The sequence below is a fragment of the Cebidichthys violaceus genome, unplaced genomic scaffold, assembly GCF_023349555.1.
Source record: "Cebidichthys violaceus isolate CVI_PGR_0920_01 unplaced genomic scaffold, fCebVio1.0.p SCAF_29, whole genome shotgun sequence".
Lineage (NCBI taxonomy): Eukaryota > Metazoa > Chordata > Actinopteri > Perciformes > Stichaeidae > Cebidichthys > Cebidichthys violaceus.
The window spans coordinates 441832-457389 of NW_027176472.1; the positions used below are offsets into that span (position 1 = coordinate 441832).

General features: G+C 42.7%; 1 protein-coding gene across 2 annotated transcripts in view; it reads left to right on the forward strand.

The window, feature by feature from the left end:
• The window catches only part of LOC137880566 (contactin-4-like), a 139328-nt gene that overhangs the window by 25468 nt on the left and 98302 nt on the right, over positions 1-15558 (forward strand). For both annotated transcript variants that reach the window (XM_068721978.1, XM_068721979.1), the window contains exon 3: positions 15012-15144. In XM_068721978.1, coding sequence (XP_068578079.1) covers positions 15012-15144 — 133 coding nt within the window. The remainder of the gene's footprint in view (positions 1-15011; positions 15145-15558) is intronic.

Consider the following 15558-nt stretch of genomic DNA (forward strand, 5'->3'; position numbering starts at 1 on the left):
TTTCCTGCCAGGTTTAATGAAATTTTGTGAGCACAAAGAGTGGTTTGATATCGTATTGCAATCAGTGCTGTAGATGTGTTTCTTGTCATAAAGGGTTCTCGTTGGCAGTCTCTTGGACATCCAGGTCCCAACTCTTATTTCAAGTAACTTCTAAGTGAAGCCTGACTGATACTGTGTGTCTGGGGCCAATACTGATGTCGATTTGGTCCATATTGCTAAAAGTGGAGCTATCCATACAGCTCTACTTTTAAGCCAAGGCTTAGCTCAACCAAGTCACTGAGCTAAATAAAACTAAGACATTTTACACTCGGAGGAATGGATCAAAATTCCATGTTTCAGCAGATTCTTCACATTATTCGTGTCCCCAACTTGTCAACTATGTTCCAGCTTTTTTTACAACCTTTATGAGGAGACTTGTGTCAGGAGTGCAGCCAATGCAAGTATTCATCTAAAATGCACAGTGAGCAGCTTAGCAGCTCGAGCCAGTGCTGGGAGAGCGCTAATGCTGAGACAGACACATAGCTGGGGGGCACTGTGCAGCCATTTAGCCATGTGTCACCCCAAGACTGGATTCACCGAGTGAGTCACAGCCTGCCCTGAGCAGGACACACTTGACCACTGCAAGCTTACTGTCACTGCAAAGAGGAAAATAGGACAAACTGCTGAAGTCATGGCAAAGGGCTGCACATGCTGACATTCAAAAAAAACTATATTTATTTTTATCGTGATTCTTATGCTAAATGGACAAGAATCCTGCTCATCTGCTGACATTTTTAAACTGCAAAATGTCTCTATTTGCAAAAATCACATCTGTTTAGAGCTGAAGAGATGAATTCAGTTCTGTTCAAACAAAACACTGTAGAACCTTATTATAATGTAGGAGCACAGTGCAATAGAACCACCCAGATAATAACAATACATAGCACAATGCAATAGTACAACCATAGTACACTGCGCCAGGTGTTAAATTGGGCCGGAACGATTTGACACCTTCAATTAAAAAAAACAACCCTGATGGACAGTTTCACACAATAAAACGTCAAGCGAGGTAATTTCTCGTGTGCTACAGCCCGGCGTCCCTTCCAGCTGATGCCATCGAGATACTCGCTCAACACATCAGCCCGCGGTTGTTTTCACCCCCCTGCACCACCACCACGCCTGACGTTACTGAGAATCCCCATTGGAAGCGAGACGTGAGCGGGACGCGAGCGAGACGCGAGCGATCCGCAACGACTCTGACTTTTTGTTCACGAAGAAATCAACTGTAACGTGCGTTAACCATTGATTTGTATTTCCCCGTATAGCGAGTGAGGGGAATCTGCACAAAGACAGACCGGGAGCCTTGATTAATCAACGTTGATGCGGTTAATGAAGTTAAAAACACATATACGGCAAGACTTTCGTGTGATTTTTGTGTGAGCTGTCTAGATTATGCTTCACTTAACGCGTCAAATATAGATTTGAAGTGTAAAACAGCACAGGAGGAGGGGGTCTCCGTGTGAGGTTCTAAGGTAGAACTAGTGTGTCAGTGACAATATTAAGCCTGGACCCCCTAACTGTGGTGGTCCAATTAACGAAAATGGAAGCAAATTTGTTCTGCGAGATTGACGAAGAAAAAAAAAAAATGTCATCCAAGGCTGTCCTGTATAATACCCAAGTATATACAATCAAGTCCATTAAAGGCAAGGCACTGCTATTTGTATAGCACCTTTCAACCGCAAGGCCATTCAAAGTGCTACGGCGCAAAAGTGTAGCATGTGTAGAAACGCTCCAACCGTGTCCTGAGGTCACAAACATTCATACATGCGCACTCCTAAACCCTGCCTGGTGGTGTTCTTGCATGTGACCTCATATTTGTAACGGGGCTATATATAGACGGCAGGCCTCTTAGAAAGAGCACAAACCGCTGTAATGTGGTGAAAAGTATAATGCTATATAATATAAAAATAAAATACTATTCACGTGCATTCATCTTTGGCTATAACGGTCAGCGGGGCTATGCTGCTGGTTAATCAGTCTTACTTGTCAACAAATGCAGCTATGTAACAGTGCTACTGTCATAATGACAAAAAAAATGTACTGTATCTACATAATTCACTCTAATGATATTTTAAAAAGGTGGACGACTCGGGTCAAAAATACACCTATGCATTATGCATTATCCAAACTCATTACATTATGCCATACGTCGCTCCAGCAGATCTCTATTGGCGCTAATGGACCTGATTCATATGTTGAATTGTTGGGACCGACAGACAGATGACTTGTAGACCCAATTATGACATTTCAATAAAGACAACTCTGCTGAGGTGTTACGGCAAGTTTTTAAAATATTTTTTTTTGGCAACAAATGCTGCTCCATTTGGCCCCGATAGTGAATTATGAATCAGGCCGGTCGCACATTCGATAAGAGTCCCGCTTCTGTCGCGCTCCCATAAAGACGATCGCTATCTGATGCGATATCAAAACATGTGAAGGTGCGGGTTCGGCAACGGGTAGCGGCTTCCTGTTTGTGTTGGTGAAGGGTTATTATAAGCAAGGGGGGGGGGGGGATCGTTACCTGTACTTCACGACGTGCTTTGAAAGTAATGAAGTCGGATGGCACCATCCACCCAGTACAGTAAGTTATTGATGGCAACAGATGGCTCTCTTTAGCATATCAAAGAGTCCCTGCTCCGCCAGTTTGCTGACTTATTATCTGTGTTTGTATTGGCTATGAATGCTTAATGCAGCAGTAATGTAAACCAAGTTGAATTTACATTTGCTCAGTGAGCTTCTCCAATTAATGGCAGGCCCCGACTTGAAGTAAGGAAAGAAAAGAGTTACATTGCGTAACGTCCCGTCCTGGTGGACCAAAAGGTGTGACTGAAGGCTTGGGACTCTTTAAACCTGGACTGTGGTCGAATAGTCTTTTGTTCGTGCTTAGGAAGGTTTCTAACTTTGTGAAATGACCTGGAAGTATTGAAGTGGCAGCCGTGATAAGAGCTGGTCGAAATCGTCTAAAAGCTAAGGAAAGATGCTTCAATGCTTCCTTTCTTATCTCCTTTAGCATAACGTACACTGAACCGTCGTTTACGAAGGTAATGGGAGATAATGCTCTCACCGGTACATGTAAACCAACCACTCTTATAACATCACATTGTTGATATTATAAGTTGCATGTTCTAGAGAGTGGTATTTTAGTTGCAGGAACTTGAAGTTGCTCGCAATTGAAGTGCTCTACACTGTTTGACATTGAACGCAATGCCTTGAAATTGAATTGGGATTACTCTTCTTAATTGGGATTAATCTTTTTGAGCCGGACGTTCCGAACTACGACACTTGACTGGAGGACCGCGGCCTCTTCTAAGTCGGCCAGTAGTGAATCGGCTTCACTTAGCCAATTAACCGCGTGGCACTGTGCCTTGTTTCCTCAGCCGGTGATCCGGCATTATAATCCGCTCTCGGAGGCCCACGCTGAGGAGTAAATACATCAGTTGGTTGTGTTGCTACAAAAAGTTAAGGTGGCTTTTGCAGCGGTAATATAACATAAACTTAGTGGCCACTTTATTGCAGGTACACCGATACAATCCAATACACAGCTCTGCAAATAAAAAATAAAAAACTACCATAGCAAAGCTTATGATTTACATACATGAGATGGTCAAATTATAAAGCTGTCAGTTATGAAACCATCACAAATTGCAACTGCAATAATATGTATAATTTAATTTACACCTCTCTGACAGTGGGAGACAAAGTGAACATGCTTTGTATAATTAGAAATAGCGGCAACATAGCTAATAAAGATAAACACAAGTGTAAATAGTTTAGCAACCACCTAGCTGATAGCCGTTAGCAGCTAACGTAAGGCTAATTTTATGTTCACATCTAACATCAAAGTGATATGATACCCATTGCTATCGAGCCAATTCAAATTTGGATTTTTTTTTTCTTTTATCTCTTTCACCACCTGGGGAAATACGGCTCCAAAATACGGCACAGCTCCATATGTTGCATTGCTAACTGACTGAGTGAAGCTGACTCACCGCTAACTGGCTGTTGGCGGGCTTAGAGAAGTGTCAGCTACTGTACGCATTCCTCCAAGGAAGGACAATGTGATATAAAGGACATTCACTACAAATCCCGCACACTTTGAAGTTCTGCCACACATATATTACAAAGAATACAATTTGCTATTACTACTAATCTTATGTTTTTTACTTTCCTGAGAGCATTTTTTATATATTCTTGTTGTGGTTCCCTTTCAATTCTGCAGGCTTTGATTAAAAAAAAAAGAAATGTTACATCTAAACCTGCTTAATATTGGCAATCCATCACAGTAAATATGATGCCAGCTGTTACTCATATGCAATTGTTGTTGTGTGATGGTAATGCCATGAAGAGTTTCCCCAAATAAAAAAGCATCGCCACACAATCATTATGTAACCGTGACGGCGATAAAAGCCGACAAGATGTTCAGTGTGATGGATTACACGTCTCTCATAAGATTCCACATATTAACGTTAAAAAAAGAAGAAGAATGAAAACAAATGAGTGGAAGTTTGGAATTTGTTTTTTTCTTCAAAAATGTTAAATACTGCAAGCTCAATTAATAAGTTGGATAATTCAATAATGACATTAATATGTATCCCTCATACCGGTCAACATATTAATAACAAATGACTGCAATTCAAATAAAGTCTCCTCGCCCTAACCTCTCGTCTAGCGCTAAACCATTTTACACGAACATACATCGCTCGGGATTAATATATGTTGTTGAATGACTGAAGGACGTGTAGAATCTGTCACAGCAGCACCAGCACCTCCCGGATGTCGCAATAACTGCCACCCAAGAATGATGCACTCCTAATGTGTCTCCATAATCGTGCCCACTGCCCCGTGAAGGGCACTCCGTAAGGTTGACGCGCACGTCGGACGGCCTCGTACGTCAAGGTCTCTTCCAGTAGCGCCGGCCTGATCTCTTCGGGCCACTTTACAGTGACGGGATGAACATTGACCTCTGCCGTTCCGCTGGGTGAGCAGCCTGCGGTGGGCCTGACGGCTCCGGGCCAGCTGAGCCGTGCTGCTGGGCGGACGCCGTGGCCCCTTTTTTTTGCCCCTGGGTCTGCGTCCGCTCACACCTCCAAACTGGCCCAGCTGTCCCCACTTCATTATGTGCTGATTAGGACCAGATTACTCTGTGAGGTGGCTGTAATCACCCCATTTGTGGCGCTGCTAAAGGAGGCAGCGCCAATCGAAAATGAAAAACACACACATATATATATATATATATATATATATATATATATATATATACCTGGAAAAACATACCTGGGCAGGTGATTGGCTGAACCATATGTCAGTCAAACTCCTGCAGAAGCCAGTCGGGACAAGAGCGAAAACATCTCGATCGCGGGAAACCTTCAGTGGTGATCTTTGCTCTTCTTTCAATAAAATAGTTCTGATATAACTGATGCTATTGCTGTATCCACGGCAACATCCAGAACGAATGGTCGCCTCTCAGCCACGCCCGTAGCTGCCAGTCAGTGGCGTATGGTAGTTACAATGTGCCCCAGTGAACGCTATTACCAGTTATGAAGCACACACACACACACACACACACACACACACACACACACACACACACACACACACACACACACACACACACACACACACCAATGTGGCATCTTGTCAGATGATCATAGAGCCTTGACATTGGACAAAATACCCAGCAATAATCATTGCATATCTGAATATGACAAAAAAAACTAACAAAAAAAACAAAACATGACATTTTGGGGTTTGCCTCTTTGAATACAGGCCTGTTCACCACATTGTTAGAGGGCCTGCTCTCTGGGCCCTCTCTTACCAACAGCCTCAGGTCAACTTCACTATCTACATTTGCGCTCCTGCTGCCAGTGGAGCTCCTCTCTGGATGCCGATTGGCCCGTGTATAGACTCATTAATTGAAGCCAGACGAGATTCCTTTTAGTTAGGGTTTTAGGGTTACGGATCTGCTTGATGACGGTATTAGCGAGGAGAACATGTCTGGCTAACCACGGAGGAGGCGTCTCTAGGTGCGCTCACCTGCTCTTCCTCAGGAGGAGCAATTATGTCAAGACGAAGCAACGTAAGGGCCTCCCCAGATGGCCTCCGAGCCAAGCCCCTTTGCTAATTGGCGGTGTTAGAGATTCAGAGTAGGTTCAGGAGAAAGCATTCCCCTTCTCCTCTCTCGACTGCCCCGACGTCTTTGTCTGGGCTTTGTTTTGCCTTTGTCAACTCTTGCCTTTTGATATGCATATCAACACATGTTTTATTCATGGCCCTTTCGGAGCGGAATCAGTCAGAGATCACCTTGCTGTTGTCGGTGAGCAGAAGGAGCGTTCGCCGGTGTGTTTGTGCGGACGAGGTTTGCCATTTCAAAGCTGATTTTTTTTTTTTGCGACGCCGTCTCGCTCTCGTGCGACCCAAAGAAATGAATGATTTATGTGACTGTCACGCCGAGGCCGTAGCAGAACAAACCCAGACTGTGCATCTCACACACACACACACACACACACACACACACACACCTTCCTCTCAGTTCGCCAACAGCTTGTAGTTATATTTTTTTTCCCCCAGCGAGACAGCGGTGCTAATTGAGTGGCTGGGAAAAGAACACAGATGAGACGGGAAGGGAGAGGCCGAGCTACGGGGGTTTGCTTCCCACGTCCCGAAAGGCGCACGCACAATATATGTTTCGCCAGAGCTCCGGCCTCATGTTAATCATAACGCTAAAGATGTGAATTTTAATTAAGGTTTCCTTTCATTACGATCATGTCAGTGCTTTATTAAATCTCAGGACGTTGCCGTAGAGACCATATCTGTGGAATCAGTGTATGCGTGAGGCTATTACGGCACATTATGCAAGGCAATTCAAAGTTTGCCTGATTATCAGATAGACCACACGCTGCTATCAGATTGAACGCAGACTTCTGTATCGTGCAGGCTTTGACCTCTAATGGGATGCTGTAGGCCGGGTAACTCATTAAGGGGCTCTGCCTGCGTCTATAAAAGTAGAGTTACGACACTTCAGTATCAATAATGATCGCACTGCAGGGAGGGGGACGCGCTCTGTATTCTGAGTAAAATCAATGTCTGATTGGGAGTAAAAATGGTGGAAACAACGGCAAGTTTTTTCAGCAAATGGTCAAAAATGACATGCGTACGTCTATGCGACGAAGGCGTTGGGATTATGGTTCTGTTGTGCTGTGTTATCGTTCAGAACACGTACAAACGATGCTCCGACAGGGGACGTCCTCCCTAAACCTATCAACAACCAGATTACAATATGGACATAGCTTTGGTCCAATGATAACGGCCCATCTTCACTTCTCTACCGATGTATACGAGAATGTGACGAACTGTCAGTAAAGCCACAGATAGACACGGTAGCATGTTAGAAAAGAAATCCTAACGTTCAAATTGCAAACTACTTTTAAACACATCTCTTTTAAAAGGGTTGCTTTTATTTATCCAGATTTTCCTTTTTTTTAGCGTAGCAGAAGCTAGCTACTTGCTAGCTACTTACAAGCTAGCTAGCTTGTTGTAGCAGCCCTGCAACACTGTAAACGGCGGGAATAGATGTTGGACTGAGGGGGGGGGGCGTCCGCCTCATCCCTTGTTAGACCGACAGGCGTGTAAGAAATCTTGCAAGCCGGCGTTTTACTGCTTAAGCTTTCGTTCGACATGAGAAAGCAGAGATTTGTTGCCAATTAGTGTAAAATAGCATGTTGCCGCGGGTTGGTTTTTCTCCTTGTCCTCCACAGTTTTTTGATTCACCAGCCGCCACTGATCTATAAACAATAACAAATCCTATTGGGTGTTGAAGGCTAGAATATATGTGGTCAAAGTTGCATCTTGTAATATGTACCGTTTTTGTAAGGCACAGACGGCAGACTTTGTTCCTCGTTGAACAATCGGAAAACGCGTCACAGGGCAGTTTCAGATGGCATACTTAGTCGTTTTATATAGAGGACTTGTTGTGGAGGCGAGGTCCCTTCTTTGTTGTTACATGCCAGGCGTTGCTGCCTGGATGCTGTGTAGGTGTTGCATCATACTTGCTAAGGTACACTCATTTGTCACTTCTCTGGGGGATTCAGTCACCCTAGCGAGGTCTGCGACTACTTGTCTGTCTGAGCGGAAAGAAAAAAGAAAAAAAAAAAACATCAGCCCAATTATTCTGTTGAAATGCATCGCTGTCAGAGGGGGCGACGGAATAAGAAAATATGATTCATTCCTGTCTCAATGAACCTCTTCACGTACTGGCGCAGTGTTTACCCATAAAGTTGATTGGCTCGCTGTTTGCAAATGCAGACTGTGCAGTAAGGATTTTTGAAATGGCCACATTAGAGTGCCATGCTGTTCACTAACCATGCACAATACATTTACAGCGTGCCTAATAGTATTGGCAGAGGAGCAGCGGTGGTGGGCAAAACAAACAAAAAAAAACAAAAAAAGTCTGTTTGGAAGCAGTCATTTTGTAAAGTATTATGTCCCAAAGCACAAACAGTGCTTACAGGGATTATACAGGAAACCATGAGTCAGGGGTTTCCTCTGATTGAATTCATCTTCCTGCAGAAATAGCACACCGCATTAATTTTTTATTTTTTTTTGTGTGTGTTTGTGTGTGTTATGCTAAATACATATTTCCAGAGATAAAAAAAAAAAAAAAAAGTTCCCTATCAAATTGTACAAGTCATTATGTCCCTTCTTGTAGGTCAAAGCACTTCTCTATTGTTGCTAACCTAACCATAGCGAACAATAAAAACACATTCAGTCGGCGACATCGCATTTCACACATGATGGACTCTCGCATTGATGTCCTGAAATGGTTTTTTCTTTTTTTTTGGTCCCCGCTTTTGCTTTGCACCCCGTCTCTGTGTGAGTTCTATTGTAGGCTCCAATAGCGGCGAAACCTTTCCCAAACGGGTCAGGCTGGAAGCACGAAGACAGTTCAGGACGGCCAAATGAGAAGCGTTTTTCAGGCCGTTAATCTTCTCCTTTATGGCCAGCTTAAGCGAGAGCGAGCACAGTCTGTGCAAAAATATCCCCCTTCCAGCTCTCAGAAGATCGATGCTGATACCATCTGAATAGCTGTTTGATTGTAGCATTGTTGGATGACATTAAAACCTGCCAGCCCTCAGTGGATTAGTTTCAAAGACCCAGTTGCACACAAGGCTGCAGCGGCAGAGTGATGGAGTGGGGCTCCGTGAGCGCAGAGGTGGTTGTTTTTGCAGGGTATGTATTTGTGCCACACATTCGTTTTCACAGGAGCACGGCTAGAACGATGCATTTTAATCAGACAACATGAACTAATGGGTTGCAATTCTTTTGTAACTCCTTTGAAAATGAACTAGAGCATTGCAGAATGAAATCCTGTGGAAAAAGAGCAGGAATTCTGGGACACTGTCAACACTGCTAGAGTTTATTAGAGACAAAACGTTCCGGGCATCAAATTCCCAATGTGAACCACATCTTTACAGTCACAGACCACAACGCCTAATTAAAAATGGGAACCATAATCACAGACCCAAATCTGAAACACTTGAGACAATTACCACATTAATAACGAAATACGTGGTACACAAATACGTAACGAAGGAATACAATTAGTTATGATATCTGTGTGTACATAGAAAGATGGGCAATGAAAAAACGTTCCATCATATCCAAATTGTGAATATCTCACAAATGTATAAATGAAGACAAGGAATTGAATTGAATAGTCAGAACCCAATGTTTTAAAAGTATAACTTTCAAGTGTTAGAGTAACACTTGAAAGTTTGATTTAATGTAAATATCATTACATAATGATACGCGAGGCCAAAAGATGACCAAAATACCAAAAGAATTTGAATTGTAAATCAAAACATCAAAGAAGCGGAAATGACCAAAATTCAAGTGGAAAAACAAGTGCATGAGAACCCCTTCAGAAGATGACATTAACAGAAGTGAAAGTGGGGTCCTGTGATAGCATCGCATTATTATCATCCCGGCCTTGAACAGAGAGCGTTTATAGATCCAGTGCATCCTTTAAATAGCAGCTCAAGAGAGATCAACCCTCTCAAAGCCAATGAAAATATCTCTTTTTGAAGATTTCTTTAATTTATTATCACTTGCGGTCGTTGTCTCAGGTATTTCATATTTGACTCGAGAGTGTTGGCTCCCATCTTAAATTAGATTGTTACAGCCTATTGTATAGTTCCTTCTTCTGTTTATGTGTTCACGGCTGATAAATGCTGAAGCATGCACCAAAATTGTACAGTTTCATTTCAACGGTTGTCGGGGTTTTGTCACTTCCTGTTCGCTGCACGATTGACAGGTTCGACCTAATCACCTAATTAAACTTTACAAACTGAGGTCATGTTTGCTATTCTGTCTCTGTACTTCCTGGTCATTCATGTTCATAGCAATGCAGTGATGAGACAGCCATAAAAACTTCAGATTGAGTGTGTTTGTCTGTGTGTGTGTGTGTGTGTGTGTGTGTGTGTGTGTGTGTGTGTGTGTGTGTGTCTGTGTGTGTGTGTGTGTGTGTGTGTGTGTGTGTGTGTGTGTGCTCAGTGAACAGACTCATGGAACATTTCTTTTCATAAACCTTGGCTCCTGTAGAGATTTAATGATACCTGATATGACAGTGAAAGGTTTTTAGATGGCAAAAATGGTACAGAATATAAAAAAAACGCAGTATAAAAGGACCCATCTTAAGATGAATAGCAACCCGTAAATGTTTAAAGTACCAAAATAAATACAGAAGTCGACTGTAATACTATTCAGATGAGAGAAAGAATCCTCAGACTGAGAAAAGCGAGGACTGAAAAGATCAAAGACTTTTTCCTACATCTTTACATATTTGTCTTCCCATTTTAGGTTTGTAAATCTTTGGCTGTCGCTATAATGTAGGCAACAGCCAATTTCCAGAGTGCTGGGGGTATTCCCTGTGGCACTAACCCGGTGCATTGGGCTGACATGTTTCTCCCACAGAGCCGCATGCAGATGAACAGCGAGAAGAGAAACAGCCCGTCGCAGGTGCGTCAGGCCTACTGGGAGGCCTGGTAAAGGTACCTGAGTGTTAGGGAAACATATAGGGTTTTAATGGTGACCTACTTCTGCTCCGTTCGGCACAGCTCCAATGCATGAGGAAGTTGCCAAACAGCCTCCTCTAAACTGGATAAGAGGAATGTTTCCACTTGATTTTGCTCCCAAAGAACTGAAACAAAAGTTGGGGACAGCCTCATGCACACTGTATTACACTACTATTCATGATTCAGAAAATGTGATCTGACGAGGTACAAACAGCAATTTGCAGTAATATTTGCTTCATTTTGTTCTGTCACTTAAATGGTAAATGTTAAAAGGACTTGGATAGCGCCTTTTCTTGTGTCACGACCACTCAAAGTCCATTCACACCCGCTCATACGCTGACGGCGTAGAAAATCACATCAACCAGTGTAGCATGAAAACATTGTGGAATTAGCTAGCTAACTAGCTAACGGCTGGCTAGTTAGCTAGCTATAAGTTAGCTAGCTAACTAGCTAACTAGCCAGCCGCTACATGAGTACAATTTAACAATTTAGCTGCATCCACATGCTATTGTCACAGCGTAGGAAAGCGCATCACAAATCAAGCAAAGCCGGAAGCTTGGTGACGTAGTGACTAGCTGCACGGCTGGTTCTGGTGAACCGCTGTAGCTAGCGAGCTAACCGGGCAACGCTGTTCAGTTTACTTATTGAACTTATTTTGTTCACCATTGCACTGTTAACCCAGGTTATCAGTATCATCATTTGTACCACTGACTCCTGTGTTATACCTGTCTGCAAACCATAGCTCCGTTGAGCAGTACTCCAACAGAATAATTAACCAAAGTTAGCTTTTTTAAAATCTTAAAACCAATTTAATTTAATCTTTTTATCTTCTTTTTATCATGTGTGTCTTTTCTGTTTTTGGAGGTAGGGTTCAGATACAAATCAGGCTTCTTTTTTTTGGATTAAATTAGTTAACAATATGTTATTTTGTATACTTTAACACCACAGAAAATAAAGCAGTTTGACTTCTGTCGACCTTTAGTATAAATCGCAGCCATTTCCGTTCGCCATAAGTTAATAGACGTTGGTGACATAGACAGATACAGATACAGATTGCAGGTCTGTGTTACACCCCTGCTATGTATGCAGCCGACACCCCTACTGTTGTTATGCCTTGAAAAATTGCATGCCGCCGACAAGAGCAAAAGAGACCATAATGCCTGCACGATGACTGGATTAAGATAAATATGCCTCATAATGGAAGCTACACATGCACAAAGATATACTATATTTGCTAATGTTTATTTAACACATTGTATATTTGATTTGGCATATCGCCGCAATAAATAGACTCGGCATTGCCGTGGAGATGGTTTCACAGATATTTGCACTCACTGAATATAGCTCTGATGATTTATGAGTGATAAATATATTATTCTTCGTCGAATATAAAATTGAGTGATGTAGAATTTATGTCGCTCTATCAAGTGACACAGCCTTGTTTTTTATTCTGACAGGTTCGGATTAATGGGGCCATTGTAGTCTGATGGGGACATTTTTTCACAGCTGCTGGTGTTTTTTTTTTTTTTTTGGTCGTTTTTTTTTTGGCACTTCAGTCCCCAATTCTACCTTCTTTTGTGTTTAAACGAGTTCAGATAATACAGAGGAACATATTCTCTGGCATTTTCTACCTCATGAGGCAAAGATTATTCTTCTCCGCTGATAGCGGATACACAATAAGGCCGGTTTCCGTTGGAGAGCCCTCGACCCGCGCCACAATTGCGGTCACAAAATAGCTATTGAACGCGATCGCGCAGCCTTTTGTGGGACAGTCGGTATTATCTTTTGCTACAAATGGTGCAACCGTCGCATGTTGGCAATGAACACACAGTCAATTTCTTTTTTCCTAAGAATTTATGAGGTTACGGGCAAACACAGCGGGCTGTTTTGTAACCAAAACATTAAAAAGTTGTCTGACGGATAAGATTTGTTGCGTCCTTGAATGAGCTCAGTAATTACCACCGGATGATCGGGAAGCAACTAACACATGCCAGAAATAATTAGAGGGGGGAAAAAAAAAAGATGAGCAAGAATGTTGCTGTATTGTCTCAAATCCTCTTTTGGAGGGATGTCGGTTAATGGCCGAGAGGCAGCTCTTGCTACACAGCAAGTCCTAGAGATTCTTTCCTCGTTGTTTTTACGTGAAGCTTTTTTTTATTCCTTATGATATCAGCGTCCAGATTTATGCAGATTGCATGTTTAGTCGGAGGTGGTGTTTAGTTTTGCATGAAAAAAGAATAGCGTACCCCAAACTAGAATTAGCATGCTATTTGAACACTTGTGGGGAGATTGGAAGCATACTCTGATGCTGTTAAAGAAGAAAGGGAAAAAAAAAAAATGAGGTGAGCAGGGAGACATTCTCTTGAATTAGATTGCCTATTGAGCAGTTCTTTGAATTATGCATCAGCCTGTGTATCTCGTCCTATACAGCTCTACGTGGATCTGTCACTACCTTCACAACACAATGCTGAAGTTTCTGTTGCTTCAAAGTTTCCGTAGTTTGGAGACACATTTACCGGTTGCGATGTCCATTGTGGAGAAGGCATATACAAAAAGACTTTTTTTTTCCACCGCTGATTTGTATTTGAATGTAAGGTTTTACAGAATGGTCCAATATCGATGTTTGGTTCCGTGAATGCGTGCGGGTCAACGGCTCGGATTACTTGACCAGGTAACTTGCTGGTCAAGAAAGGCTTCCTGAGGCCATATTCTGCACCACTTGGACATGCATGGAAACTCGATAAGGATGTGGTGAGGGCTAAAAAAAAAGAAAAAAAAAGAAGAAGAATCACGTGACTTCCTTGATAATATATTAATGACATCGTCCGGTCTTCACTCCCACACTTTTAGACCATGATTCAGCTGTACTGTGTGAAGGCTCTGGAGCTCATTACCCGTAGTAGAGTCAGACCAGCAGTCTCTTCTACTGTAGATCGCTCAGATCATTCTCCCCTCTCACACACCTGCATTTACACATATGAGAACATATTACGTTAACATATGGCAGTATAATGAGTACTTTACATATAAAATAAAATCATAGTTAAATTGTGACATAGTTTTTTTGAAATCCTTTATGAAGCTCCCACAAGTACTGTGCCATCAACACTGCAGTTCCTTTTTAAACAGATTCAGGCCCCAGACTTTGAAAGGTCAAGGTGTTTTTTTTTTTTTTTAAAGCAACATTGATTTTAGTTTATATTTCTTCTTCTTTGTCTTCTTCTACTTCTTCTTTTTCAGATTTTAGACAGGTTAGTAAACTCCAAGATCTCTGTTTACCTCAGCAGATCTGGATTCTGTTTGCCTAAACTTTTAAGAAGAACAATTAAGCTACAGCAAAGAAAAAAACAAAAACAAACAGTGATTAAATCTGTTCATTTTCCTTATCTTCAAAGTGCCATTGATACTTTCCAAAGCCATGCGCAGGAAGCACCCTGCGTTAATGGCACCTTAATGGTGTAACTGAGACTTCTGTTGTGTCGTTTGCAACAAACCGCTCTGGCCACAGGAAACCAGCTGATTACACCTCTGCATGAACACGCAATCCCCAACATCACCGGGCAAATAAATAAACAAATGGACAACAAAAACAGCAGTTTGACGGACATAAATTAAGGCATTTTTCCAGACAATTGTTCAACATTAATCAAGCTCTATATCCTATTACCGCCTAAATAGCTGCTGAAGACACGTCCCGCTTCAAATCATTCTTCCCAGCGCCGCGCTGTCGTGACAGGCGGTTCAAATTGATATGTTTTGTCTGCTTGTGGTTTTGCCCTTCTAAACACTTAGAGCAGCATCAACCTGTTTCTGCCGCCGACTAATTGGCTTTTTTTTTTTTTCTTGTTCTTCTTTTGGTCTAAATTTGCAGTCAGCAGTGTTGTCTTTCCCTGTGTCCTACAGAGAGCGGTGTCCTGCAGAGCCCCGTCTTCACCAAGCAGCCCGGCAGCATCGTGTATCCCGTGGAGACTGTGGAGAGCAACAGGGAGGTGGTGTTCAGCTGTGAAGCCCAGGGAAGCCCGCCACCTATCTACCGGTGAGTGCGCGCCTGCAGGGCGTCATTTTGTTCACATTTTTGTTCCTTCCTCGTCGATGCCGCCTGCTTTTGTACCGCTTGACGACGTCAGCATCCGTCTCCACCTTGTCTCGAACGATCCCTCCTCGCATGCGGGGGGGCGGCTCTGAGTACCAATAAGAGTGAACGGTTGGAAACCTTAAATCCCCATGAATCCCGTTACATAATGCAAGCACGATCACGCCGTTGCCCCCCCCCCCCTCAACCAATAAGTGATGCTTTGCCGCTGAAAGACTGATTAATCGCTTCTGCGCGAGCACGGACTCATCCACATCCACGAACCCATAGAACAGTGGTGGAAGAAGTGTTCGGATTATTTACTTAAGTAGAAGTAGCACTACCACTCTGTTAGAAGTGAAATCCTGCTTTCGAAAT